This window comes from Mustela nigripes, chromosome 14, assembly GCF_022355385.1.
Source record: "Mustela nigripes isolate SB6536 chromosome 14, MUSNIG.SB6536, whole genome shotgun sequence".
NCBI lineage: Eukaryota > Metazoa > Chordata > Mammalia > Carnivora > Mustelidae > Mustela > Mustela nigripes.
In genome coordinates, this window is record NC_081570.1 from 28,465,066 (window position 1) to 28,493,065 (window position 28,000).

Here is a 28,000-nt window from a genome sequence, read left to right on the forward strand (position 1 = left end):
CAGAGTGTTTCAAAACAGCATATTTACTCCTTTCAAAGTTAGGCCATTTAAATACTTGTTTCCATTCCTTTCTTCACCACACAGGTTGCGGTATCAACAGTCCTCCTCGTAGGATACTTCCAGAGTATTCTCTAGCCCCCAAAGGCTCCATTTCTCAAAGCATTCCGGAGGCCCCCAAGACGCAGACAGCAGACAGCGGCACTGAACTCCTGTGCCCTCGGCCTGCCAACCCCGTCCGACTCCCGGCACTTCCCTCAGGCCCTCCCGCTGGCCCCACAGAACAAGCAGTCCTCTCCTCTGTGGGTCGTCCCCACTCTCCATCTTCAGCCTGCAGGGTCTGACGCTATTTAGAACATGCGGAGTTTCAACAAAATAAACGATTTCTCAGCCGCGGGAAAAGCAAGCATACTTGAGACTCCCTTGGGAGCTGTGTACAGACACCACCCTCCCAGGAGAAGACATGAAATAGAACTACCACGAGTCTGGATTTTTTTCAGTGTCTTATAACCTCGAACAGGAGCTAAGGGCAACTTCTCCCCGTTGTGGAGATAAGAAGCCTAAGGGCCTAAAGCAAATACTATTCCAGACCCTGATAATCCCGTGAAGGCCTGCCTAGAAGGAAGTCCCTCTCATGGGTCCTGGCAGCCACTCTGGCAGGGTCACTGGTCAGGTCTGAGTCTTTCAGACAAACTTAGTTAATAACCAAAGCAACAAATATCACAAGCATGGTAGGCATCTCTTGGGGTTTCTGCCCAGATGTCTCCGATTTAGAGAACATAAGCACTCCCTCATGACTTAAATTTCTTTAGTCTGTGGCCAGCTTACAGGAAAACTTGGGAGGTCCCCTAATCAATGACTGAAAACTTTACAGAGAAAATAAGTATAAAGCAAGCAGCCTACCTCTAACCATGATCATATACATATGTGTGTATTCATATACACAGGTATGTTTTTATATAATATAACTTTTTAAGAGCAATCCCACCAGATCTCAAGCAAATGTCAAAACTATGAGAGAAATATTCTCAGGTTTGCTGTGTGCTCTCCTCTAGGCCAGAGAGACCACAGGAAGCCCCACTTTTCTCTCCCAGGAAAGGAGAGAAACTGACAAAGGAGGGTATAGAAATCTGCTGGTCCCCATGGTTTGAAGCTTTATAATTGTTTTTTTTTTTTCCCTTTTTCTAAGGATCAATCTAAATATAAGAAACTATTTTCTTAAAAACCTTAACATTGGAGTTCTTGCTACCAAAGACATCTAATTAGCCACAGAGTCCCAAAAAAAAAAAAAAAGAGAGAGTTTATTTGAGAACAAGAGTGAAAGCTTTCGCACATCTGACAAGGTAGACTCGTTCTGCTAACAGATGCCATCCATATTCAGCTCTACCAATATTATCACAATGGAACATACTTGTTCTAACAAAGATATGGGCCTAAGTCAAGGACTATGACTAGACAGCATCAAAGGAAAGATGGGGCCCCAAATCTTATCTCCTAGACTGATTCACAACATAGGATTTCAATCAAACACTCCTCATGCAGTGGTTCTCAAGCCTGGCTTCTCATCAGAATCCCAGGGACTCTTTGGAAGGAAATCCCAGCCACTAGACTGCACCCCAGTTGGAGTCTCTGGGGGTGGGTCGCAGGCACCAGCAGGTCCTTAAGCTTCCCAGGTGACTCCCGTGAGCAGCCGAGGTCAAGCCCCACTCCAGAGGCAGATTAACAGCTCGATAAACCGGCAAGCTCCCCAGCCAGAGCAGCCCTGTGAGGTAGAGGGTCTGCTGGGCATCGCTGCCTCTTGCAGATCCTATCTCTCACTCTCCTCAAGAATTCCAAACGTTACCAGCTCTGGGGGTAATGCTGAGCCTTTCCATATACCTTAGTGATTTTTAGAGCAATGTTTAATCAGGCAGATACCAGCAAAGAAAGAAAAATGGAAAAAGGAAGAGATTTGCATAAGGCATGATACGAATAAATAAAATAAGTGAAAAAAACAATCTCAGGTTTAAAAGTAAAGCATAAGAAGTCAACACCTGTGAAATTTTATTTATATAAAAGAATAAAAATATCTATTTTAAAAGGATTGATTTAAACTTAGGTTTTTCAGCTTTTCCTGTTCCTTGAACATGAAACTGCTTCCAACGCAGAAAGATTTAAGATAGGTAATTATTAAATAAACCCTCTTTACCTTCCCCCTGCAAAAACACAGAGCCAAGTTCCCCATTTTCTTTATGGTAAACCAGATTCTTTTCAGTTAAGAATACTGGCAACTGCACGAAGCAGATGATCAGATATGTTGGCAGGAAGGTATGTGCTGTACAACGGCATTACAAAAAGTCCCCAAAGAAAAGAAGATGGTAAAAACAATAGAAAAATAATAAAACACAAACAAAATAAGAAAATGCCCGATATTTACAGCCTCCCTCTGAAACATGACCTACATTCTACCTTCAGCATAAAACAAAACCAGAGAACGTTTCTTGATGGGTATCACAGAAGAAGCTGGTGCCAGCCAGTTTTGAGGGGGGGGGGGACACATTCATTCCAAGAAGAGAGAAATGCAGAGTTAGCAACTTGCTGGAATTATAACCATGTCTTGGTCTTCTTGCAGTTCTGTTACTAAAAATGACACACAGTAAATGATCCAATGTGGTCTTACAGAAATGAGTTGTCACCACGTTTCAGAACAAACTATTCAGAGTCACAGGCACTGGGTCTGGGAAAGCAGAGGTGGATGGCTGCGCACTCAGGTGAGGGATATGGATCTTTGTGAGGTTGGAGGAGGGAAGCAGGGCTCTACAGCCTGGAAGCTTCTGCAGCTTCTGCACTAATGAGTCTTCTAATAATCCTGAAGAGAGAAAGAGAGAGACCCAACTTACTCTCAGAACACTAGTTGGAACCTAAGAAAATAATCTATCAACAGCTCTGCTAGGGGATTGTTCTATAGCCAAAGATTCTAGTCCAAATATAATAGACAATATTTCACATCTTAAACATTAATTCTGCCCTTATTTAGGCCCCCTGAGCTCACCAATCCAAAACAAAACAAAACAAAAATAAAAACTAGTATTAACAATTCATTCTTTAATCAAAGGGGATTTTTCTTCAGTAAAAATGTGTGACCTCTCTAATAAACAAAACAAAACAAAAAACACAAAACAAGAACCAACCAAACAACAACCATAAAAAAAGCAAAAAAAACTAAGTAACCCTTAAAAGTTGAAGTATATCCAATTGGATACCCCAGCCTTTAAAATGGAGAGCTGTAATCTGAGATTAGAACACTCAGCTCTGAAGAGAACACATTTTTCTAATCATCTACAAAATCACCAGCCTCTCTGAAATGGTCTGGCTGATACTTACAGCTCGTGGTTTTTTGTTTAACTTCAGATCAATCCTGTGATAGAAAAGATAAATATTTGCATTTTAATTTACAGAAAGAGGGGCCAGGAATCAGCTACTGCATAGGGCACAAGCTATAACAAAGACTATTTGGTTAAGTAAAACCCACATTCTTCATTAGACTATGTCATATTTAGTTTACCCAGATATTATTAAGCAAGTATTTAAAAACATAAGCAGATACTTTCGCCACAAGGCAAACTTAGATGACAAAAAGAAATATACAGCAGTTATGAAAGCCATATAATTTAAAAACTATTCAAAACTATACGTTAAAAAGAGATTGGATTAAGAGGGCATGCTCTATGTTAATGTGTTAGCTTTGTAACTATATCACTGATAATCACTGAGACACATAATGATTAAGAACAGGAAAGAGACTAGGAGTTTGTATTTCTGGACATGAAACACAAAAGAAATTAAACAAATTTCAATTTTTAAATCTTTCCAAAGCAAAATATCAAGTTCTTAAACTATTAATCTCCTTATGAAGCAAAGCCAGAAAATCAATTTAAATGTGAATTAAAGTAAAGGTTATCTATTTTTAAAGAAATTAAGATGCATAAAAGTGAAGTTTACTTAATTTTGCTTAAGTTATTAAATAAAATGTTACCTCCATCACGTTTTTCTGTTTTTAAAAAAAACTTCCCAGCCTAACCTAATATACATACCTACAATTAAACAGATAAACTATGGGTTAGAAAGGTCTCAAAAAGGCATATTGGTCTCTATACACTAAACAACACAGCACAAATACTAATTCAAATCAAACTTACTCAAAGTCATAATCAAACATGCCAGACGGGCTGAGGGGCAGCATTTGAAAGGAAGAAAGCAGTAGAAATTAATATACTAATTGAATAAATTAGTCGATTAGCCACCCTAGCAAGATTCATAGAAACAATATCAGCTTTAAGAATCTTAAGCCATAAAGTTTCAAACATCAAAGCACCAAAGATTCTGTGGTTGGGAGAGTCCCTTCCCTCACTGGATTTCGTATCAGAAGAACAGACTAAGAAAGGAAAAGTTATTGCATTAGAAAACGAGGTACCTGCAGGCCGTCTATTAGCTGCCAGATTCAGAGTTAGAACTTTTAAAATACGTAATTGTAGTGAAAAATATAAACAGCACATTAGAAGAAATAGAGAAAGAAGGGTTTAGTCATATAATGAAAGGGAGCTTTAAAGACAGTACTAACAATTCAGCACAATACACTTTGACTAACATGAAAGATAAAAACATTATACATTTTTTAAAAGAAAACATTCTGCAACTTTTAACCCAATCCTAAGTTCTAAGAATGTCCAGGGAACATGGTACTCTTTTTCTAGAGCATTCATCCTAGAAAGCCAAGGGTCGAATGAATAAACTTTGGTGACAGTCTTGTTCCAGAGGACTGCATGGTCCCATCACTTTGGCCCTGAACTGGTGATGGCAGGTAACTGTTTATGTCAGGGCTAGGATTAAGAACACCCAAATCTACAGCCCCCGCCTCCCCCAGTAAGACAAAGGAGAGCCGACATCCACAAGCATCTGAGCCTCAGGGATCTGGAAGGAACAGTGCAGTGGAGGAGACTGTTTAGGGCATCACTGCTAACAGGCCATGGTCTGGGCCGAGCTCCAAAGCAAACATTAACCCTGAGCATGACTCCAGCTCTTTGGCTGGCTCCAACACCTTTCACACTGTAGACAGGTGCTGAAACAATATGCAAAATGCTCTATCTTCCTCCTGGCCCATGTTTGCAAGAGTGAAGCTGGAAGAAAGCTTAACTTCACTATCTCTTAGGCAACCGCCTCACTTAAGTCATTTGTGGAAGAGTACGCAGCGTACAAACCAGGAACCATCAAAAATTTAACTTTTCAGGACACCTGGCTGGCTCAGCTGAAAGAGCCGGAAGGGACTCCTGATCTCGGGGTCGTGAGTTCGAGCCCCACGATGGGTGTGGGGATTACTTCAAGTAAATAAAACTTCAAAAAGAATTTAATTTTCAGCCTAACCTAAATTTGTTCACAAGTGAGACTGTACCTACTTAATGAAAATGTCACAAACTACCTAGAATTCTAGAGTTCTGTGTATTATTAGTAAAAACCTCTAAGAGCAGCTATAAGTTATTATTTCTACTTTTTTCTTTAAAGTCACTGGGACTTATTATTCAGATAACATATAAAATATACGAATTCAGAACACTGTGATCATTTATGAATGCTAAAAATTATCTGACATATGTTCATATTCCTCAAGAGGACAAACCCAAAAGTTACTCCTTTTTGCTACAGTACCGTATTCATTTCCACTTTGCTTTACTCACCCCTACACAATGCCTGGCACACAGCAGGCATTCAGACATCTGTTGAAATAATTCACTATCAACTTTCTGCGAGTATCTGGGGCGTGGCAAGCTGGGAGGAGAAACAAGTAGGGTACTGACTGCAAATGTACACACGTGTGTGAACAAAGTGCTCCACTCTCCACCCTTCCAGAAAAGACAGGAGTCGGGGACAAGGAGTTTGGACACTTCCTGACTGAAGATGGTAGGAATCGGAGAAACCTCACTGGCCCCCGAGGTGCCACTCTGGTGCACGGGACGTTTTTATCCAGAAAGAAGGCAAATCAGCCCGACTCTGCTCCTTTGGAGCATGTAGGTGCCTACGGCCAACGGAAAAGGCCAGCCAGGTATTACAGCAGCGGGATGACAAAAGGGTCCTGGCTTTCCAAACAGAAAACACCATTTGTGAAAGCAATAAATAATACCCAAGATCTTTATAAATCCTTCTATTTTTCTGGAAGGAGTTAGCTCTAGGAGCCAGACGAAAAAGGGGTAGGACAGAGTAGTGTTCCTATGGAAATCTACTAGAAACCCACAGGAGGAAGTTAAGTTCATGTCTAATTCCCTTTTATCAGTCTGCTGATCATGGCCTTAAGAAAAGGGGAAGTATCACCTACAATGTACAGTAGCTACCTACTAAATCACTAATGGAAAAAATGTCCCAGAAACTTTCAAGGAATTGTCCCCCTACTCTAGACACTGTGAAATAGGAAAAGAATCATTACTTTAAAATAGCACTGGAGTAAATTTAATAAAAGTAACATAGAACATGACATTTAAATTACCTTAACAATTAAAAAAAATATTTTAAGAGTCTAGCTCCCGGCTACTGCTTGTGATGAGCTAGCATTAGTCCTACCGCAGTGATTAAATAGCCTATAACCTTACTAATCTTAAGATCTTGCTATTTCTTACTGCAGTCATGAGATTGGCATAGTGATTTCTGGTTTGCAGGAAAGTATTAAACAGTGATCTTGAGTCACTCTTTGGAGGAAATACTATTTCTGCAGTCTAAAAACCACCGCCACCACTGACAAGAAAAATTCTTTAAAAAACTAGAGAATCTGCTGATGCCTACGAGGCTTAAACCAGTTCAAGTTCATTCTGTATTACCGCCATTTGCCATAACCACAAAGCTAACGATGTGAATGCCTTGGGTGTGTGAAGGAATATCCCACAGGTCTGTAGAGCAACCCAACCCGAAGGGTACTGGAGCACAGGGAACCCCGCCACTCCTTGCTTGCATCCTTCACCTCAGTATGTGAGCTCCCAAGAGGAGCAGGACAAAAGCCAGCCTATGAACACCTGGTTTTCATGCCTGCCAGAAGACAGTCTGAGGTCAGGAAAAGACTGCTCACTCTAGAAGCTATGCATCCCCCTCCCTGAGTACAGCTGTACAATTATGAGTTAATAGTCCCTGGCATTATCATACAAACCCCAGGCAGAGGGTAATGCTAAAATCCTCTCTGCGTGACACCTGACCTCTCTGTCCACTGATGTCATTCCTATCTCCTTACGCACTGTAAAATACAAAAACAAAATAAACACACACACAGTGGACAAACATTATCTAGAAAGGTACTTTCATATCTTATGACTTTATATTATTCCTCTCTGATATCTGAAATCAGCAATTACAGACATGTAGAAAACAAAGAAATCATAAGCAATCAAACACTTGTATTTAAAAAGAAAAAAAGGCCTATCAGAGATCAGCTCTGTTCACCCACAAGGGAGTAAGTGTAAGCAGGGATCAGGATTAGGAGCAAAAGAATCTCTCCCCTTGGCAGCTTCCCAACATGTACAAGTGCCATATTCCAAGTCCTATTCTACAGACTTCCCCCTTTCCTCCTCAGATTCAATATGGAATGAAATTCTTTACACCAGGACAGTAAGAAGGCTGTCTTCCTTTACCATCACTCTAATGCCCACCCATTCCTCCACTGGAGAAAACTTCGCCTGTCTCATTTGGACCAAAGCAATTTCTCCCCACCTGCAACAGAAAAATGGCACCAAGCCTGACGCGTTTTTACCCTAGTAAAGCCCCTTTGCAGCAATGATCATGGCCGCTCTGGGCAGGGGAGTAGGGGCAGTGGAGTGGGGGAGGTCCCTGCCACTGACCTGTGTCGGTTTTTATTCTTTCGTTTTTTATGGCTGCTGTGATGACTCCCTGAGGAAGTAGAAGAAGCAGCCTTCTGAGGCTTCACTCCCTGCACAGATCCGTCCAGATCTTCAGGGTCCTCCTGGCTGGGCTCATTCTCCTGATTGTGGAAGTCTGGAGAAGTATCACTTTCTGTCCCACTTCCTGGTTCCCCTGGAGGGAATAAACACAAGTCCCAGAAGCGTCAGCAGCACTCCTCAGGCAGTCTGTCCGTCAGCCAGGAAAGATGTTGTTGAGCACTAACAGATTAAAAAAAGTGACGACTTCCCATCTTCCAGACCATACATTCTAAGTGACAGGAAAATACCTGCTGCCAGAGAAGATATGTGCAGTCAAAGCATCAAAGTTACCAGAGTTCCAGAAACTCAAGGAACCTGAAATAGTGTAACCAGAAGCAACCTACCTAAGGACAGCTGGGGGATGGGACCATACAAGCAGGAGTCCCTCCTCTTGGATGCATTAAGGTCACTTATACAGCAAATACACTAATGGGATTAATGATTATACAAGAAGCCTGGGTTCCTTCCCCAAACTGTACAGGAATCCTGTCGAGGGGGAGCGCAAGAGGACAGGAGCCTCATTATTCTGAGAAGTCTTAAGAATAGTATTTAAGGGACGGCTGGATGGCTCAGTCCATAAGCATCTGCCTTCGGCTCAAGTCATGATCCCAGGATCCTGGCATTTAGCCCCGCACTGGGCTCCCAGCTTGGCGGGGTGACTGTTTCTCCCTCTCCCCCTGCCTGTGCTATTTTTCTGTCAAATGAATGAATAAAAATCTTAAAAAAAAAAAAAAGTATTTAAAAAGTGGTAGTAATACTCTTCAGCTGACATACATTCCCAATTTTAAAACTCTTTATATATATGGGGCGCCTGGGTGGCTCAGTGGGTTAAGCCGCTGCCTTCGGCTCAGGTCATGATCTCAGGGTCCTGGGATGGAGTCCCGCATCAGGCTCTCTGCTCAGCAGGGAGCCTGCTTCCCTCTCTCTCTCTCTCTGCCTGCCTCTCCATCCACTTGTGATTTCTCTCTGTCAAATAAATAAATAAAATCTTTAAAAAAAAATTCTTTATATATATTAAGCTAATTCAAAAACAATTTGCATAAATATGTATTTTTAAGAATAATTACATAGGGGTGCCTGGGTGGCTCAGACATTAAGCATCTGCCTTCCACTCAGGTCATGAGCCCGCTTGGGACTCCCTGCACCATGGGAAGTCTGCTTCTCCCTCTCCCCCTCCCCCTGCTTGTGGTCCCTCTCTTGCTGTCAAATAAATAAATAAAATCTTAAAAAAAAAAAAAAAAGAAAAGAAAAGAAAAAGAAAGGGGCGCCTGAGTGGCTCAGTGGGTTAAAGCCTCTGCCTTCGGCTCCGGTCATGATCCCAGGGTCCTGGGATCAAGCCCCACATCCGGCTCTCTGTTCCGCAGGGAGCCTGCTTCCCTTCCTCTCTTTGCCTGCCTCTCTGCGTACTTGTGATCCTTGTCTGTCAAATAAATAAATAAAATCTTAAAAAAAAAAAAAAGAATAATTACATATATTCTAGTAAAGGTATACCTATTTTTTCCTGAAAGGAATTTCTTGAAACCATAATAGATAAGGATGGAAGAATACTTTCACTTGACTCAACTACTCAAGGAGCCCAAATATGTACATGGTTTCTTTTTCTCTTTATTTAATTTTTGTACACTATCAGTTTCTAAAAACTGTCAAAAGCAGTTATGTGGACAACAGGACCAGGGGCCAGTTTTCTTCTTTTTATATCTTTGTATTATAAAATGCTGGGAGGGGATTTCAAGTTGAGTCACACATGGGCACAAGAGTAAAAGAAAGAGACAGTCCCCAGAAAGCAGAAGGAAGCAGTGGAACCAGATCTCAGAAATCACAAGACCATATTTTTTAACAAGTCACGAGTGCAACAGAAGAGGGAGCTCTATGGCTATGAAGCTAGAAAAAGTATGCTGATGAATCCTGCTCCTAAACCAATTTCATATAAAAATTGGAAAACAAACTTTAAAACTTAGTACCCAAAACTACAGTAACCAAGACTGTGGTTAAGAAGAGACATACAGGGGCGCCTGGGTGGCTTAGTGGGTTGAGCCTCTGCCTTCGGCTCAGGTCATGATCTCAGGGTCCTGGGATCGAGCCCTGCGTCGGGCTCTCTGCTCAGCGGGGAGCCTGCTTTCTCCTCTCTCTCTGTCTGCCTCTCTGCCTACTTGTGATCTCTGTCTGTCAAATAAATAAATAAATCTTAAAAAAAAAAAAGACATACAGATCAACAGAAATCGAAGTCCAGATAAAACCTTTACAGTTAGGGTCAAATGGCTTTGAAGGGTGATGAGACAATCACAGTGAAATCGTATTTTTGATAAATAAGGCTGGGACAAGTGGACATCCTCAAAGAAAAGAATGAAGTCTGACCCCTATCTCACACCACACACAAAAATGAATTCAAAATGTATCAGAGGCCTAAATATAAGAGCTAAAAACATAAAACTCTTAGAACCCACTTGATTAGGTAAATGGTTTCTTAGGTAGGAGCACAAAAGGCAGCCGAACAAGAAAAAATACACAAGTATGTGGAGAAACTGGCACCCCCATACATTGCTGATGGGAATAGAAAATGGTACAGCCACCTGGAAACTGTCTGGTAGTACCTCAAAGCCTAAGGACAGACTTACCAAATGATCCAGCAATTCTACTCCCAGGTATATATCCAAGAGGAATGAAAACAGGTTCACACCAAACTTGTCATGAATATTTTTTTTTTTTTAAAGATTTTATTTATCTGACAGAGAGAGAGAAATCACAAGTAGGCAAAGAGGCAGGCAGAGAGAGAGGAGGAAGCCGGTTCCCTGCTGGGCAGAGAACCCGATGTGGGGCTCGATCCCAGGATCCCGGGATCATGACCCGAGCTGAAGGCAGAAGCTTTAACCCACTGAGCCACCCAGGCGCCCCTGTCATGAATATTCACAGCAGTATTAAACCTAGTAGCCAAATGACCACTAACTGATGAATACATAAATAAAATGTGGTATATCCATACAATGGAGTATTATTCAGCATTAAAAAGAAATGTAATAGTAATACATGTTTTGTTTAGGGCTTTTTATTTTTCCTTGGTGTCATTATAGTGGTAAGAGCCTATCGTTTATAGAACTACCATAACACGCAGCAATCCTATTTGTGGGTATTTATCCAAAGAACTGAAATCAGGATTTTGAAGAGACAGCTGCACTCCCATGTCCACTAAAGTATTCATTATTCACATTACCCAAAGTGTGAAAACCACCTAAACACCCATCAATGGATGAATGGATAGAGAAAACGTGATATATATATATATATATATACATATATATACACACACACACACACACACACACACACACAGAATGGAATATATTATAAAAGTCTCAATAAAAAAAGAAGGAAATCTTGTCATATGCTACAACACAGATGAACAAGGAGATCATGTTGAATGAAATAAACCAGTAGCAGAAGAACAAATACCGCATGATTCCATTTATGTAAGGCAGCTACAACAGCCACACTCAGGGAAGCAGAGAGTAGAATGGTGGCTGCCAAGGGGAAGAAGAAAGGAGGAGTAGAAAGTTTCAATTACGCATGAATAGGCTCTAGAGATCTGCCGTACAACACTGTACCGGTAGTTAACAATACTATAGGAGGCACTTAAAAATCTATGGAAGTTGGGGGAACTTGCTGGCTGAATCGTTAGGGCACACAACTCTTTTTTCTTTTTTTTTTTTTAAAGATTTTATTTATTTATTTGTCAGAGATAGAGGGAGAGAGAACGAGTGAGCACAGGCAGACAGAGAGGCAGGTAGAGGTAGAGGGAAAAGCAGGCCCCCTGCCGAGCAAGGAGCCCGATGTGGGATTCCATCCCAGGGAATTCCATCCAGGGATTCCATCCAGGGTGCTGGGATCATGACCTGAGCCGAAGGCAGCCGCTTAATCAACTGAGCCACCCAGGCGTCCCAGGGCACACAACTCTTAATCTCAGGTTGTGAGTTCAAGCCCCACGTTGAATGTGGAGCCTATTCAAAAAAAAAAAAAAAAAAAAAACCTGTGAACTTATTTTTAACTTTTTTTTTAAGATTTTATTTATTTATTTGAGAGACATTACAGAGGGAAAAGGAGAAGGTGACTCGCTGTTGAGCAGAGAGCCTGATGTGGGCCTCAGTCCCAGGACCCTGAGATCATGACCTGAACCGAAGGCTATGCTTAACTGACTGAGCCACCCAGGCACCCCTGTTTTTAGTGTTTTTACCACAGTTTAAAAAACCTATCATTTGGAGAGACCTAAGAAACATGCATACAAGAAAATGGTATGATGTCTAGGATTTTCAATGTAACACAGGAGGTGGAAGTGACAGTAGGGGTATGGATGGAGCACTGAGCATGCTCTGGGATTTGGGGCAGTGTAACGGGTACACAGGGGTTTGGTTTTTTACCTTATTTGTATAGATTCAAAAACTCACTTTAATAAAGAGTGTTTAATAAAAAGTATTCACTTTTCCCTATAGTTTATTTCGATATCTGTAACAGGCCCTCCCAAGGACTATAAGTGGTAATACTCTTTTTGGAAAGTCTAGGGTGTTTTCCAAAAACCAAAAACCAATTCCCTGATTCTCCAGACACCAACAATTTGATTCCGTTCTGACACTTATTACTGGAGTTAGGGCAGAGCCACAGGTTAAAGGCTCGGTCTCGTAAGCATGCCTCCCTCACTTCGGTCCCAAGTCCCAGGCCTCTCACACTTCTGACCAATGAGCTATAAATCAGGGGGTACCCTAAACTCCCTCTTCAGGTATCATAATTTCTACAATAGCCCCAAGAACTCAGGAATATGATTTATTTACTATTAATTGTCTATTATAAAAGCTACAACTCAGCAACAGCTTAATACATAGGGCAAGGTATGGGGAGGGGCGGGGAGCTGCCATGCCTTTTCTGGGCACACCACCCTCCTAGCTCCTCACTTCATTCACCAACTAAAGCTCCACAGTTTAGGGTTTCAGTTGTTGTTGTTGTTTTTTAAGATTTTGTTTATTTATTAGAGAGAGGGCATGCAAAACATGCTCATGGCGGGGCGGGGGCGGCAGAGGGAAGCAGACTGTCCACTCAGCAGGGAGGGTGATGCACGGCTCAATCCCAGGACCCTGAGATCATGACCTGAGCCAAAGACAGATGCTTAACCGACTGTGCCCCACAGTTTAGAGGTTTTTAAGGAAGTTTCATTATGCAGTCATGATTAAGTCATTGGCTACTGGTGATTAACTCAGTCACTAGGCCTCCTCCCCTCTCTGAGTTTTGGGGTAGGGCTGAGAGTTCTAAGCCCCCATCCTCACACTCTCTAGGGCTCCCCAACTCTCAGTCATCTCCATTAGCATTCAACAGTTTCTTCCGTATGCAGTGAATACTAGTCATTCTTACCACTCTGGAGATTCCAAGGGTTTTAGGAGCTGTGTGCCAGAGCAGGGGACAAAGACCTACTATGTATTTCCCACCACACCACAGAAAGTAACTGTGCTGTATTTATGAAAATCGCCCTTTGACACAACAATGCCACTTCCGGGACACCAACCTATAGAAATAAAAAGCCCATTACACACAAGCTAGTGTACCAGGAAGTTTCCTGCAACATTGTTTATATTGGGGAAAGTGGAGAGTGTGAATGTGCACCAAAGGGGAGGAGGCACAACCAGACTGTTGGGTATTTTCAGCATTTGAAAAGAATGTGAGATTGTAACAATAGCTAACAGAGTCTTAACTAGAAGCCTGGCCTGCTCTATACCCTTTACATACATCGTGCCTAAAGCCCTCACAGAAACCTCTGCAACTATGATGACCACTTACAGAGAAGGAAACCGAGGAGGCTGGAGTTTAAGAAATCTGCCCAAGGTCACACAGCTAATAAGGGAAAGAGTCGGGATTCATAGTTAAAGACAGTTTGGATCCAAAGCCCACGCTCTTCATCACTACTCCATACACTTCTATCTAGATGTGTTCAACCTGCAGAGGCATAGGTGAAAAAGCAGATAAAATGTACTGCTGGATCCAATGCCTTTCTTTTAAAAAAAGAAAATCTCAATAGATGCAGAAAAGCATCTGACAAAGTACAGCATCCTTTCTTTCCTTTTCTTTTCTTTTTTAAGATTTTATTTATTTGACAGACAGAGATCACAAGTAGGCAGAGAGGCAGGCGGGGGGCGGGGAGGAAGCAGGCTCCCTGCCAAGCAGAGAGCCCGATTCGGGGCTCCATCCCAGGACCCTGGGATCATGACCTGAGCTGAAGGCAGAGGCCTTAACCCACTGAGCGACCCAAGCACCCCTACAGCATCCTTTCTTGATCAAAACTCTTCACAGTGTAGGGACAGAGGGTACATACCCCACTATCATAAAAGTCATCTATTAAAAACCTACAGCAAATATCATTCTCACTGGGGAAAAACTGAGAGCTTTTCCCCTAAGGTCAGGAACAATGCAGGGATGTCCACTATCACCACTGCTATTCTACATAGTACTAGAAGTTCTTACCCTCAGCAATCAGACAACAAAAAGAAATAAAAGGCATCTGAATCGGCAAAGAAGAGGTCAAACTCTCTTTGCAGATGATATGATACTTTACATGAAAATCCAAAAGACTCTACCCCAGTACTGCTAGAACTCATACAGGAATTCAGTAAAGTATCAGGATATAAAACAATGCACAGAAATCAGCTGCATTTCTCTATACCAAAAGCAAGACAGAAAAAAGAGAAATTAAGAAGTCGATTCCATTTACAATTGCACCGAAAACCATAAGATACCTAGGAATAAACCTAATCAAAGAAGCAAAGAATCTGTACTCAGAAAACTATAACGTATTCATGAAAGAAATTGAGGAAGACACAAAGAAATGGAAAAATGTTCCATGTTCATGGACTGGAAAAACAAATATTGTGAAAATGTCTACGCTACCTAGAGCAATCTACACATTTAATGCAATCCCTATCAAAATACCATCAACTTTTTTCAAAGAAATGGAACAAATAATCCTAAAATTTGTATAGAACCAGAAAAGACCCTAAATAGCTAGAATGTTGAAAAAGAAAACCAAAGTTGGTGGCATCACAATTCCAGACTTCAAGCTCTATTTTAAAGCTGTAATCATCAAGATAGTACAGTACTGGCACAAAAACAGACACACAGATCGATGGAGCAGAACAGAGAGCCCAGAAATGGACCCTCAACTGTATGGTCAACTCATCTTTGAAAGCAGGAAAGAATGTCCAATGGAAAAAAGAGTCTCTTCAACAAATGGTGTTGGGAAAATTGGACAGCCACATGCAGAAGAATGAAACTGGACCATACACAAATAGACTCAAAATGGATGAAAGACCTAAATTTGAGACAGGAATCCATCAAAATCCTTGAGGAGAAAACAGGCAGCAACCTCTTCAACCTCCCCCTCAGCAACTTCCTAGAAACATCACCAAAGAAAAGGGAAGCAAGGGCAAAAATGAACTATTGGGACTTCATCACTATAAAAAGCTTTTTCACAGCAAAGGAAACAGTCAACAGAATCAAGACAACTGACGGAATGGGAGAAGATATTTGCAAATGACATATCAGATAAAGGGCTAGTATCCAAAATCTATAAAGAACTTATCAAACTCAACACCCAAAGAATAATCTAATCAAGAAATGGGCAGAGACATAAACAGATGTTTCTGCAAAGAAGACATCCAAATGGCTAACAGACACATGTAAGTGCTCCACATCACTTGGCATCAGGGAAATACAAATCAAAACTTCAATGAGATAACACCTCACACTAGTCAGAACAGCTAAAATTAACAAGTCAGGAAACAGCAAATGTTGGTGAGGATGTGGAGAAGAGGAACCCTCCTACACTGTTAGTGGGAATGCAAGCTGGTACAGCTACTCTGGCAAACAGATGGAGGTTCCTCAAAAAGTTGAAAATAGAGCTATCCTATGACCCAGCAATCGCACTACTGGGTATTTACCCTAAAGACACAAATGTAGTGATCCGAAGGGGCATGTGCACCTCGAAATTTATAGCAGCAATGTCCACAATAGCCACACAATGGAAAGAACCTAGATGTCCATCAATAGCTGAATGGATAAAGGAGATGTGGTGGGTGTGCATACACATACACACACACACACACGCACGCGCACAGACACTCACAGGAATATTATACAGCCATTAAAAGGTGAAATCTTGCCATTTGCAACAACATGGATGGAATTAGAGGTTATTATGCTAAGCAAAATTAAGTCAATCAGAGAAAGAATTATATGATCTCACTGATATGAGGAATCTGAGAAACAAGGCAGAGGATCATAGGGGTAAGGAGGGAAAAATGAAACAAGATGAAATCAGAGAGGGAGACAAACCATAAGAGACTCTTAATCTGAGGAAACAAACAGGGTTGCTGGAGGGGAGGGCGGTGGAAGGGATGGGGTGTCTGGGTGATGAACATGGGGAGGGTATGTGCTATGGTGAGTGCTGTGAATTGTGTAAGATGGATAAATCACAGACCTGAACCCCTGAAACAAATACATTATATGTTAATAAAAAAAATTTTTTTAAATAAAAAAACCCTTTAGGGACGCCTGGGTGGCTCAGTTGGTCAAGCAGCTGCCTTCAGCTCAGGTCATGATCCCAGTGTCCTGGGATCGAGTCACACAACGGGCTCCTTGCTTGGCAGGGAGCCTGCTTCTCCCTCTGCCCTCTGCCTGCCTGTGCTCGCTCTAGCTCCTCTCTCTCTGACAAATAAATAAATAAAATCTTAAAAAATAAAAAAATAAAAAAATAAAACCCTTTAAAAAAGCCCTAGAATAAACAAACAAACAAACAAAAAAAAAAAACCCCAAAAAACAAATAAACAAAAAAAAAACCCTCCAAGTGAAAAACAAAACAAAACAAAACCCAACTCTGTGCGTCTGCATGTGTGTGTATGTGTGTGTGCAGTGTGTGAATGTGCAGGTGGCTAGGTTAGGATGACATCATGCTGTTAACGGTTACCTCAGAAAGTTGGGGCTGAAGTAGAACACGAGGTAATGAACCTATTTCATATTTACTTCTAAGTAGTCTGACTGAATAAAATCAGAATATAATCCTTTCCTAATTAAAAAAAAAAAAACCTCTAACAAAATATAAAAAGATGAGTCTAAAATGGAGACGTTATGATCAGGACAGCCTTTTCCCATAGCCACTCCTGTTTTTATGTAGGTTGAAAAATGTCCTCTCTAAAACTGCAAATGACAGAGGCACTGGTGAGGGAGGGAACAGGCTGATGGGGCATGAGGTCACAAATGCTTTGGATCATAGACAGGGTGACAGAAGGGGCGCAGGACTGAGTAGGGGGCTGGGCAAAGGAAGAGAGGATGAACTAAAAAGGTGGGAGACAAGTCAGAAAGGTAAGTTAGATACAGCAACTTCTGCCTAACCTGCAATTCTGTTAAATGACATTAGTGAACCAAATCAATCATTTCCTCATTTCGGAACCGCTGCTATGGGAAGACTGAGTAAATGGATGAGCCGGTCATATTCTGTCAGCACCCATGGGCAAACACATACAAAAGAGTGTAAAATCGAATCAAAGCCCTGTGAATGGAGAATCCACCTGTGTTACTTCTCTGAAGAGAGAACATCCCCAGCAGTAACCGGTGTCCCAAAGGACAGATATGGATATTAAGCACCACGGGAGCCAGAGAAAAAAGAGTGAATTATTCAGGAAAAGCTTCACGGAGGAGGTGGAATTTAAGCTGGACCTTGAAAAATGAGAAGCCAAAATAAGTACAAAAAATAGCACAAGTGAAAGCGCAGAGACAACAAAACACCAGGTACACTTGAGCCAAATGAATCAAACAACATCTCTTAAGCAGATGGCTTGAGGAATGAGAGGTGAAATAGCACGACAGGGTAAGGAAGAGCCATGAGTGTCGGATTAAGGGATCCGACCTACGGAGACAGTGTGAGATGATGTTTAAAAGAGCTGACTGGTCGCTTAACCTTTCAGACCCTGTTTCTCCACCCGTACAATAGGAACTCTTTCTCTACACTGAAAATCTCTTAGAGACCAGGCACTGGGGTCAATGCTGGAGCTACAGCGATGCTCCCTCCTTTCATGCCTATAATCTGTATCTATCCTTCAAGAAGTAGCGTTGAGGGGCACCTGGGAGGCTCAGTGGGTTAAAGCCTCTGCCTTCAGCTCAGGTCATGATCCCAGGGTCCTGGAATCAAGCCCCGCATCGGGCTCTCTGCTCAGCGGGGAGCCTGCTTCTCCCTCTCTCTGCCTGCCTCTCTGCCTACTTGTGATTTTTGTCTGTCAAATAAATAAATAAAATCTTAAAAAAAAAAAAGAAGTAGCTTTGAGGAATAAATGAGATCAATGCAAGTGGCTGCGTAGTATCTAGAACACAGTTAAGTGTTCAAGTCTCAGTATCCTTGAGATCCACAAACATGCAAGTCAAATTCTCAACAGTAAACAATCTGCGGTAAAATAGTAAAATAGTCGCTAGCAGGACACAAGATAAAGTCATCGAGTACTTATAAACAGAGAAGCGACATCAAACAACAAATGTTTTCTGAGTTCTCTATGCAAACCTGCGTTTTAGGATTACTGGGCTCAAAGTAGTTTATGAGAGGGGCCACAGCCAGGGAGACCACATTAAACACTATTAAAATACAAAGCGTGACCACAAAGAAAAAATTTTTTATTTATTTATTTTTTCTTATTTATTTATTTCTATTTTATTTATATATGTATATATTTTATTATTTATTTGATTTATTTATTTGAGAGAGACAGAGTGAGAGAGACAGAACACGAGAAGGGGGAGGGTCAGAGGGAGAAGCAAACTCCCTGCTGAGCAGTGAGCCTGATGTGGGGCTCGAATCTGAGACTCTAGGATCATGACCCGAGCTGAAGGCAGACGCTTGGTTAAGCGTCTGAGCCACCAGGTGCCACCCAGGTGCCCCAATAATTGTCTTTTCTTGGCTCATGGAAGTAGGAGAGAAGTGAGAGCAAAAGGGGTGGGTTATAACACCCCAAAGTACAGCAGTGAGTCAGTCAACTCTATGATGCTGTCACCAGGAAAAGACACGTAAGTTCATTTCTCACTGACATATAAGTAAGCTACTTGGCTTTAGAGTAAAGAATGTCAGATTTTGATTAAGTGTAATACACCTACAAATGAGACACTCTTCTTAAACAACAACAATAAAACACCTACTGAATAGTGCTAAGGCACTAACTTTGATAAGCACATAAACTTAAAAGATGAAAGAAATATACTCAACTATGCTTCATGCAGCCATTTATTTATCCACTGGAATGATTTAAATGCTGAGGAAAGATCTGGTTTGATGAAAACTTCAGAGGAGTCTGGTAAAACAAACAGTAGAAACTAAGCTGATCCTTTAAAGGAAACTGGATAAAATCTGGCTGTTTGTTTTTCTTTCAGTAATTTGCATAAAATTCCCCTTTGGGGATCCTGCTAATCCACTCTATCATGCTAGTTTAGGTACATAAGTCAAAGGAAGCAGAAAGTAATGCATTTTTTTTTTAAGATTTTATTTATTTATTTGAGAGAGTGAGCACAGGCAGACAGTGGCAGGCAGAGGCAGAGGGAGAAGCAGGCTCCCCGCTGAGCAAGGAGTCCGTTATGGGACTCCATCCCACGATGTTGGATCATGACCCGAGCCGAAGGCAGCCGCTTAACCAACTGAGCCACCCAGGCGTCCCAGTAATGCATCTTTTTAAAAAGTTTTCAGAATGGTTTGAACTCCAAAATCCTTGAGATCTAAGAATGTGTAACTCAAAATTCTAAGAGAAAAGAATCTGTACTTCATCACCACCAAAAAGCAAGAACCAGGAGTCATTCCACAAGATTTGTTAATACGGAAATTCTGAGACATTGGAGAGATTCTGTACAAAGGAAAAAGAGCAAAAGATGAAGCAGACCATTCCTCTTCATGGAATTAAAGCTTGGTTTGAATCACTTGGGTCTTTCAGGGACCCTCAACTTGGTTTAGATGTCTAAACACCCAGTAGAAGAAAACATAACATCTTTGGAAGATGGTACCTTCTTCCTCACCCTCAAATTATTCTATAAATACTTGAGGTTACAATGAGCAGTACACAGTCAAAAATAACCAGGCACACAGGAAAATTAGACTTTATGAGAAATAACCAGAGGAAGCAACAGACAACACAAATTCGTCTTGAAGGACTTCAGAGGTTGAAATTAAGCACAGAATATGCAACAACCGGGCTCACTCTGCTTAAAGAAGTGAAATAAAGTTTAAAAATAATTTTTTTAAATATATTTTTTAAAGACTTTATTTATTTGACATGGAGAGAGTGAGAGAGAAAAAGAGACAAAGAGTAAGCACAAGCAGGGGGAACAACAGGCAGGGGAGCAGCAGGCTTCCCACCGAGCAAGGAGGCCGATGTGGGGCTTGATCCCAGAACCCTGGGATCATGACCTGGGCTGAAGGCAGCTGCTTAACCAACTGAGCCACCCAGGCACCCCCAAAAAATCAAGGAAAGGTTTAACAGCAAATGAGACACAACTAAAAGATTTGTGAACTGCCGGGTGGCCCAGGGGCAAAGACAAGACATGGAAAGGCTAATAAAAGACATAAAGGATACAAGGAGAAAGTTTAACATACATGTAAGCAGAGAAGGGGAAGAGATGGGACAGAGCTCAGAGCAAATGCAGTATATGAAGAAGTAATAGCTGAGAATTTTCCTGAACTGATGAAAAATACCAAGGCACCATTTCAAGAGGTCCAATGAAACCCAAGCAGATAATTACAAATAAATTCATACATAGGGGCTCCTGGGTGGCTCAGTGGGTTACGCCTCTGCCTTCAGCTCAGGTCATGATCTCAGGGTCCTGGGATTGAGCCCCACATCAGGCTCTCTGCTCAGCAGAGAGCTGAGCTCTGCCTGCCTCCTTGCCTACTTGTGATCTCTCCCTTTGTCAAATAAATAAACAAAATCTTTAAAAAAAATTTCATACTTAGACACACTGTAGGTGACTACAAAAAAATCAAGATGAAACTAAACTAAAAAAATAGCAGTAAGGGGGCACCTGGGTTGCTCAGTCGATTAAGCGTCTGACCCTTGATTTTGGCTCAGGTCATGATCTCTGGTTCCTGAGACAAGCCCCATGTTGGACTCTGTGCTTAGCAGGGAGACTGCTTGAGATTCCCTCTCCCTCTGCACCCCCCTCCCAAAAGAACAGCAGGAGGAAACAGTAATGACAGGTGGTGAGACAGAACAGACAGAACCCAACAGAATTACTTTAAAGGGGCTCTGACCATTTGAACTGATAAACTCCAGTATTTACGTAATTCTCTATTCTAAAAAGAATTCAAAGCAGTTTACCAAGATTCATATATCAAAATCAACTTAAAATGAGACAAGTAAAACAAAGAGGGATAGAAGACTTAAGTAAGCTGGATGCAACACTAATTCTCCAAATGCATGCTATATTCTCATTCTCCAAATGCACGCTCTACATGTATACTTCCTTACAGAGGAGAACCACTAAACATTCGAGCACCTGCACAAAGAAACAGTCCATTACCAGACACTCAGTAAAAACCAACCAGCTGTTCAAGGAAAATAACTATTCCTTTTTTTTTTAAAGATTTATTTATTTATTTGAGAGAAGAGAGACAGAGTGTGCATGTGTGCAAGTGGAGGGGAGGAGAGGGGCAGAGGGAGAGGAGAGGGAGAGAATCAGACTCCCAGCTGAGTGGGCTCGATCTCACCACCCCGAGATCATGACCGGAGCCGAAATCAAGAGGCAGAGGCTCAACCAACTGAGCCACCCAGAGTCCCCTCAGGGAAAGCAACTATTCCTAAAAATCATAATAATTAGTAATGATAGTAAACATCTGTGACATTCTCTTAACAATAAATACAGTAGCACATTTAACAGGACCAAAATATAATTCATCAAATGCAACATGATAGGGAAGACCAAGAAATACCACTCTGACATATGCGAGGGATGTGGCTCAAACCAAGGGGAAGATCTCAGGGGACGGATGGCCTACACCTGCTTCAGAAAACCTTCAATACATAAGTGCTTGTCTCAGCCAAGCTTCTGAAAGCTGAGGTTTTAAGACTCATCTCCTCACGAGTATCTAGGTGCAGCCATTCTATGTAGTTAAGACCAAAGCCAGATGTTGAACCACCCACCAGGCCAGGAGGAGGATTATGGGCTTTTCTTGAAAACTAAGGAGTCAGACATCATTCCATTTCAACTCACACAGTGAGGTCCAGGGTGTTCCTTAACCAGTCTTATGACTCAGAAAGCAGACAATACTAGCGCCACATTCTACAAGTGGCAATTAACTGAAAAGAAGTAAGATTTAACTTATTTAAGCCACAGTAAAAGAAAAATCAAAAGCACTCTGTATAGTTAATTGGTTGGCAGAAAGGAATCAAAGATGCCTTCAGGGATGAATGAGGGAGAATAGAAGTACTATAACTGAAAAACTGAGCAGACGAGTTTTGAAAAAAAACAGAACAATTTGGTTTTAGATAAAATGTATGAGCTTGAATATCTGAGCAGAAATGACCAGAAGACATTTTCCAGAATTTTCTAGATATTAAGAAATCTGTACACAGAGATAAAAATCAAAGTCACTGAGTAGTTCTAATTCCCAAACTACCAAAATGGATTTTCCTCAAATCACTGGCCCAGTGCAAACACAACTGGATCCCACAAGATAGACAACTTGATCATTAGCTCAGGGTCCTGGGATCGAGCCCCGCATCTGGCTCTCTGCTTCGTGGGGAGCCTGCTTCTCCCTCTCTCTGCCTGCCTGTCTGTCTACTTGTGATCTGTCAAGTAAACACATAAAATTAAAAAAAAAAAAAAAAAAACCTGAATACAAAAAGCAGGTCATGTTTCAGAGTGGCCCAGTGCACAGGCAGTGTCCAACACAGATAGCTCCATAGAGTCTGACTCAGAGAAATAAATGTACAATCTATATCCCATCACTAGACATTAGAATAGAATTAGACTATATGGCTTACCTACAGAGAACGATACAATTTCTTTACAAAGTAAATACTATCTACTCTGCATTTTATATTTAAGAACACATAGGTACATTCTGTTCCCAGGATGAGATTCTCAAGAATTATTAAACTGGGGACATGGAGATTTATCATATATGTCTGAACTTTTCCATGATAAAAGGTTTTCTTTTTAAATTAAACAAACAAATGAAACAAAACAAAAAAAACTCCCTAACACTTATCAGCAAGGAAGACATATCTTTGTGTCTTTGAGCAGCCAGAGTCAACCTCTCATGACAGATGAGGCAGGAGGGACATGGTTTCCTCCTCAAAAAGAAAAGAGGAAAAAGATATGATTAAGGAGACTCAAAGGATTCCTAACTTCTAGGTTTTACAGGAGTTAAATATAAGGGTTATTGTGGCTTAAAAATTAAGTAATAAAAAAGTAAAAAAATAGACTTACTCTTTTCAATGAGCTGATCCTGAACTCCTGCCAACGCACTTACTGCCTAAAAGAAAAAAACCACCCGTTACTAGAAAAATTACCACAGACCTCCAGAGAGCACTCAGACAGCTGGGAAAGAGAAAACTCGTAGAAATTTAACTGAGGTGTTCCTCCGAGATGGGCCACAGTAAAGCTCCCCCCACCTCACTTACAGCTGCTGAAGTAACTGAGGATTTACTGAAGAGCCGCTCAGCTTCCTTAAACTTCCGGTTCCTTCGATCGTTTTTGCTATTGGAGTTTCTAAAACACACACAAGAAACTCATAAGCACCAAGCTGTATCTATGGCTCAAGCTGAGGACAGCCCAAGCCTATGTAAGGAACTCTCTCTTTGTCTCTCTTTTTTAAATTACCGACTTTCAGACGGAAATGCCTCCAACACCGTTTGGATTGACCAAAATGACCTTTACGCTGAATGCCTACACAGACACCAACAGTTTCCAATACATGGCAGGGGCTCCACTGTGGGATATTACTTACTTGGTTCCCAGTCACTGTATTTTTAATATGTATTTACTTTGATGCTTATTAAAAAAAAAAAAAACTAGCAGAGACTAGTGGTATGAAATGTTTGTCATATAAGCTTAACTGAAAAAATTTAATGAACATGGGGCACCTAGCTAGCTCAGGGGAACATGTGACTGTTGCTCTCCCGGGTTGTGAGTTTGAGCCCCACACTGGGTTTAGAGACAACTTAAAAAAATAAGATATTTTTTTAAAAATTTCAAAGAACAAATCAGAGTTCCTTAAGGAAATGTTTGGTATCAGTTCTGGGATAAGAAAAGGCCAATGTGAGTCTAAGACACCTTGTTGGGACAGAAAGCAACAAAATGCTCAAAGATTAAAGGGTCATGTCAAAAAGGCAAAGGAGGCTCCCTGTCTACATGTAGGGCAAACCAAGCACTGAAAGGATAATGATAGCCACCAGTCTGTATGTTCATGATGTACGCACTTCTCTGTGTATATTTCAGTAAGTTCAGAGTAAAAAATAGGCCTCTAAAGTAAAAAAGTGACAGCACTACATTCCAACACTCTGATTTTTTTTTTTTTTTTAAATGCACTGGTCTCTAGTGATATTAAGAAGAGCGGGCCAGAGATAGAGAATGAACGGGAGAGAAGATATGAAGGGAAGACTCTTCCTTCGGAATGCCAGTAGTCCACATACCAGGATCAGAATCAGCAGTATATTAAGTGAGTCAGGTAAAAATCAACAGTGGATATTAAAACCACTGAATAAAAACTTGGAGGAGCAATATATTCACACTGTCTAAAAGTATAGTCTCTGATCACAAAGAGAAAAAAATGAATTTTTACAAGGGAGAAATCATATGCTCAAACTTCGTACCAGTAATGGGACAATATGACATTATGTGCCTCCCAATCAAATACAGGTAAATGAGACACCAGGCATACAAGTCACTTATGTAATATTTTTCCCAAAAATCCTTAAAGGATCTCTCATGAGGCCACAAACAGAAAAATCTGGAATTGAGGCATTCTGTAAGACAATGTCATGAACAACTTTGCCACGAAAAAGGGTAGGAGACTCTCCTAAATGAAGAGATGAAAGAGTGGTAACAGCCAAATACAATGCATGAACACCGGATGATCAAAACAAGGCAGCAAAGAATGTTGGGGACAATTTGGAGAAATTGAATAGACTACAGTAAGTGATACTATTAGTGTAATGCTAATTTTCTATGTGTGATAATTAGTGTAACGCTAATTTTCTATGTGTGGTTAGGTAAGAAATACATTCTTAGGAGGTAACTGCTGACATAATTATGAGCAAAGTGTTATACTCTCTGCTTAAATGATTGGCAAAAAAAAGTGGGGGGGAAGGAAAGTATAACTATAAAGGGGTAGCAGGAAATCTTTGTGGTGATCAAACACTTCTGTATCTTTTTTTTTTTTAAGATTTTATTTATTTATTTGATAGAGAGAGACACAGCGAGAGGTAACACAAGCAGGGGGAGTGGGAGAGGGAGAAGCAGGCTTCCCACTGAGCACGGAGCCCAATGTGGGGCTTGATCCCAGGTCCCTGGGACCATGAACTGAGCCGAAGGCAGACGATTAACAACTGAGCCACCCATGCACCCCAGCACTTTTGTATCTTGACTACAGTGGTGCTTACAGGAATCTACACAGTGGCAGAACTACACATACACATTGTACCAATGTCAGTTTCCTGAGTGTGATATTCTACTACAGTTACCTAAGACCCAACCACTGGGGAAGACTGGGTGATGGGTACATGGGACTCTAATATTGCTGCAACTTCCTATGTACCTGTAATTATATTAAAATTTTAAAAAAAATTTTTTTAGAAAGGAGGGGCAGGAGCAGAAAAGAGAGAGAATCTTAAGCAGGCTCCACACCTGGCATAGAGCCCACCTTGGAGCTCGATCCCACAACCCTGAGATCATAAACAGAAATCAAGAGATGGACGCTTAACGGACAGAGCCCCCCAGGTGCCTCTAAAAATTTTAAGTAGAGCTACAGGGGTGTGTCTATTTATATACATTACAGAGAAAGCAAATGTGGCAACATGGTAACAACTGATGAATGCAGGTGAAGGGTATCAAGTGTGCACAATACTATTTCAACTTGAAGTGTCTCAAATTTGAAAATTTTTGAAAAGCTTGGGCAGTTTTCAAGAATAGTTTTTAGTTACTAAATAAAATTGTGGTATGGTTGGCACACAGGTGTGGCAAATCTTATAAAGGTCAAACTTGTGACTGGGTAAAAAAAAATGGAAAACACTCACACAGTGATACGTCAGGTACTGTCATTTGCTGCACTTTGTTTATGCTTCACACAACCCTGTTCCAGGGGCTCGACTTTCCCCATTTCCCAAATGTTAGGATTTGTCCACAGTCACTCTGTGAGGCAGAGGCTGAGCCAGAGTCCAAGCTGAACCCCACAAGACTTTCTACACCACCACTCTACTACTGCCCCCTGCCAGGTTGCTAGTCCAAAAAACAATCAGTAGGGCACAATGTCAACACCATAGGCTTCTGACACTCACTTCTGGTTGGTCAGATACCGATCCCAGCCACGAATAATATTGCCATACATCTGAGTGTCTTCCAGGTAGCTTCCTTCAAAGGCATAGATCTGTCTCTCCAAGTTGGCCAGTGTTTCCTAGGAGATGAAAAACAAGGAAATGGATAATGCCTTTTAAATGCAAAAGTTAACTCTGACCATGCCAAACTCTGAATATCAGCCTTAGACATTGGAGCTCCACTACACTAAGCCACCCCAGTCGGAAAAATAAGACATGGGGAGAGGAAGACTATTTTAGGCTAAGACAGTCTAGAGCTTAGACCTGTCTTGCTGGAGTCCTTTGAGAACAGAAGGGAAGGTACAGGCCCTGTCTCTGAAAAAATTTGCAAAATTCTGCATATACTTCGGAGGGCTCGTGGAAAAGCCTGTCAAGAACCCCCGCTCAGGCAGAACGTGAGCAGTCTCCACTCCCACGCACCAAGGTACTGCTACTGGGAAGAGGAAAGGGTGAGCAGCCTTCCAGCGCCAACTTGCTCCCCTCCCCGCAGGCATTGAGAACGCCTGCAATGGGCTGTCAGTTGCCATGGAAACCTGGAAGGGCAGCTTCAGGTGACATGGCCCTCCCCGGTGCCCAAGCCTAAACGCGGAGGGGAGGGGGTGACCACAAGGGTGCCTGGAACCCGGGGTGCATGTCACAGTTCTCAATTCCCTGGACTGAGTCCTTTCCCCTCGTCTGTCACCTTCTAGATGTTCCCCAAAACATCACAGCCATGCCAGTCGAAAACCCCATCCAACGCATCTCCCAGTCCTCAAAAGGACATGCGCCCCTCCATCCTCCAAAGGCCGGACTGGATGACTGGGTCCCCATCCCACACTCGCCCCCTACCCCACTCCCTCAGCCCACTGGCAAGCCCGAACAGGTGGCTTACGGCCCCCCAGACACTCCCGAACCCACCCCTCAAAGACCACAGACCTGCCCGCCCTCACCCACCCCGCAAAAGCCAAGGGCACAACCGCCCCCATTCCCAAAGCTCAGAGACACTCGCCTTCCTCGAGCTTCCATACAGAAGCCCCCACCCCAGGCGCCATCCCTCCTCCACGCCCCCGCCGGCCCCGGCCCCCTTCCCCTCCCCCGCTCCGTGCCCCGCCCCCCCAGCCCGGGCCCCGGCCCTGGCGCTCCCGCTCCCGAGCTGCGCTGCCTGCAAGCCGTGCGGTCGGCGGGCCGCGGAACGCGCAGCCGACCTCAGGCCGCCGGGCTCCCGGCCGCCGCGTTGCGCCGGGGGAATAACGGCCTGGCGCGATCGGGCCGAGGCCTGGAGGCAGGGGAGGGCGCGGAGCCCGCACCGAGCGCCCCCGCGCCCGGCCCCTCACCGCCAGCTCCTGCTTCCGCTTCACGAGCTCCGCTAGCTCCCGCCGGGTGTCCGGGATCTGCGGCGGCGCCGCCTTGTTGTGCATCGCCATGTTGGGCTGAGGCGGGCGGCGGCGGCGGCGGCGCCAGGCTGGGGGCGGTCCCTGTGCGCCGCCGCCC

At 42.4% G+C, this 28,000-nt stretch overlaps 1 protein-coding gene across 3 annotated transcripts; it reads right to left on the bottom strand.

Moving 5' to 3' along the window:
• On the bottom strand, positions 1–27,995 carry MEAF6 (MYST/Esa1 associated factor 6). 3 transcript variants are annotated; one of them, XR_009399777.1, is made up of 8 exons: positions 27,844–27,995; positions 26,495–26,610; positions 23,621–23,708; positions 23,427–23,472; positions 7,848–8,040; positions 4,013–4,070; positions 3,361–3,394; positions 1–2,845 (listed from the first exon to the last, which is right to left on the bottom strand). XR_009399777.1 is itself a non-coding variant. In XM_059377306.1 (8 exons), the coding sequence occupies exons 1-8, from the start codon at positions 27,931–27,933 to the stop codon at positions 2,837–2,839; spliced, it is 606 nt and encodes a 201-aa protein (XP_059233289.1). In that variant the 5' UTR covers positions 27,934–27,995; the 3' UTR covers positions 1–2,836. The 3 variants fall into 3 exon arrangements, 2 of the variants coding, with proteins under 2 accessions (XP_059233289.1, XP_059233290.1); XM_059377306.1 differs by lacking the exon at positions 4,013–4,070 and adding an exon at positions 4,176–4,205; XM_059377307.1 differs by lacking the exon at positions 4,013–4,070.
• Positions 27,996–28,000: the final 5 nt, after the last annotated feature.

What these genes read in the sequence shown, in the direction of transcription:
- MEAF6 (XM_059377306.1), bottom strand. Translation starts at nt 27,933, where the DNA reads ATGGCGATGCACAACAAGGCGGCGCCGCCGCAGATCCCGGACACCCGG. An exon ending in GGATCAGCTCATTGAAAAGA is followed by an intron (nt 8,041 to 23,426) that starts GTAAGTCTATTT and finishes TATTCCCTCCAG; the next exon opens with GGGAACCAGGAAGTGGGACA. An exon ending in ATGTTTGATTATGACTTTGA is followed by an intron (nt 3,395 to 4,175) that starts GTAAGTTTGATT and finishes TTTCTATCACAG; the next exon opens with GATTGATCTGAAGTTAAACA.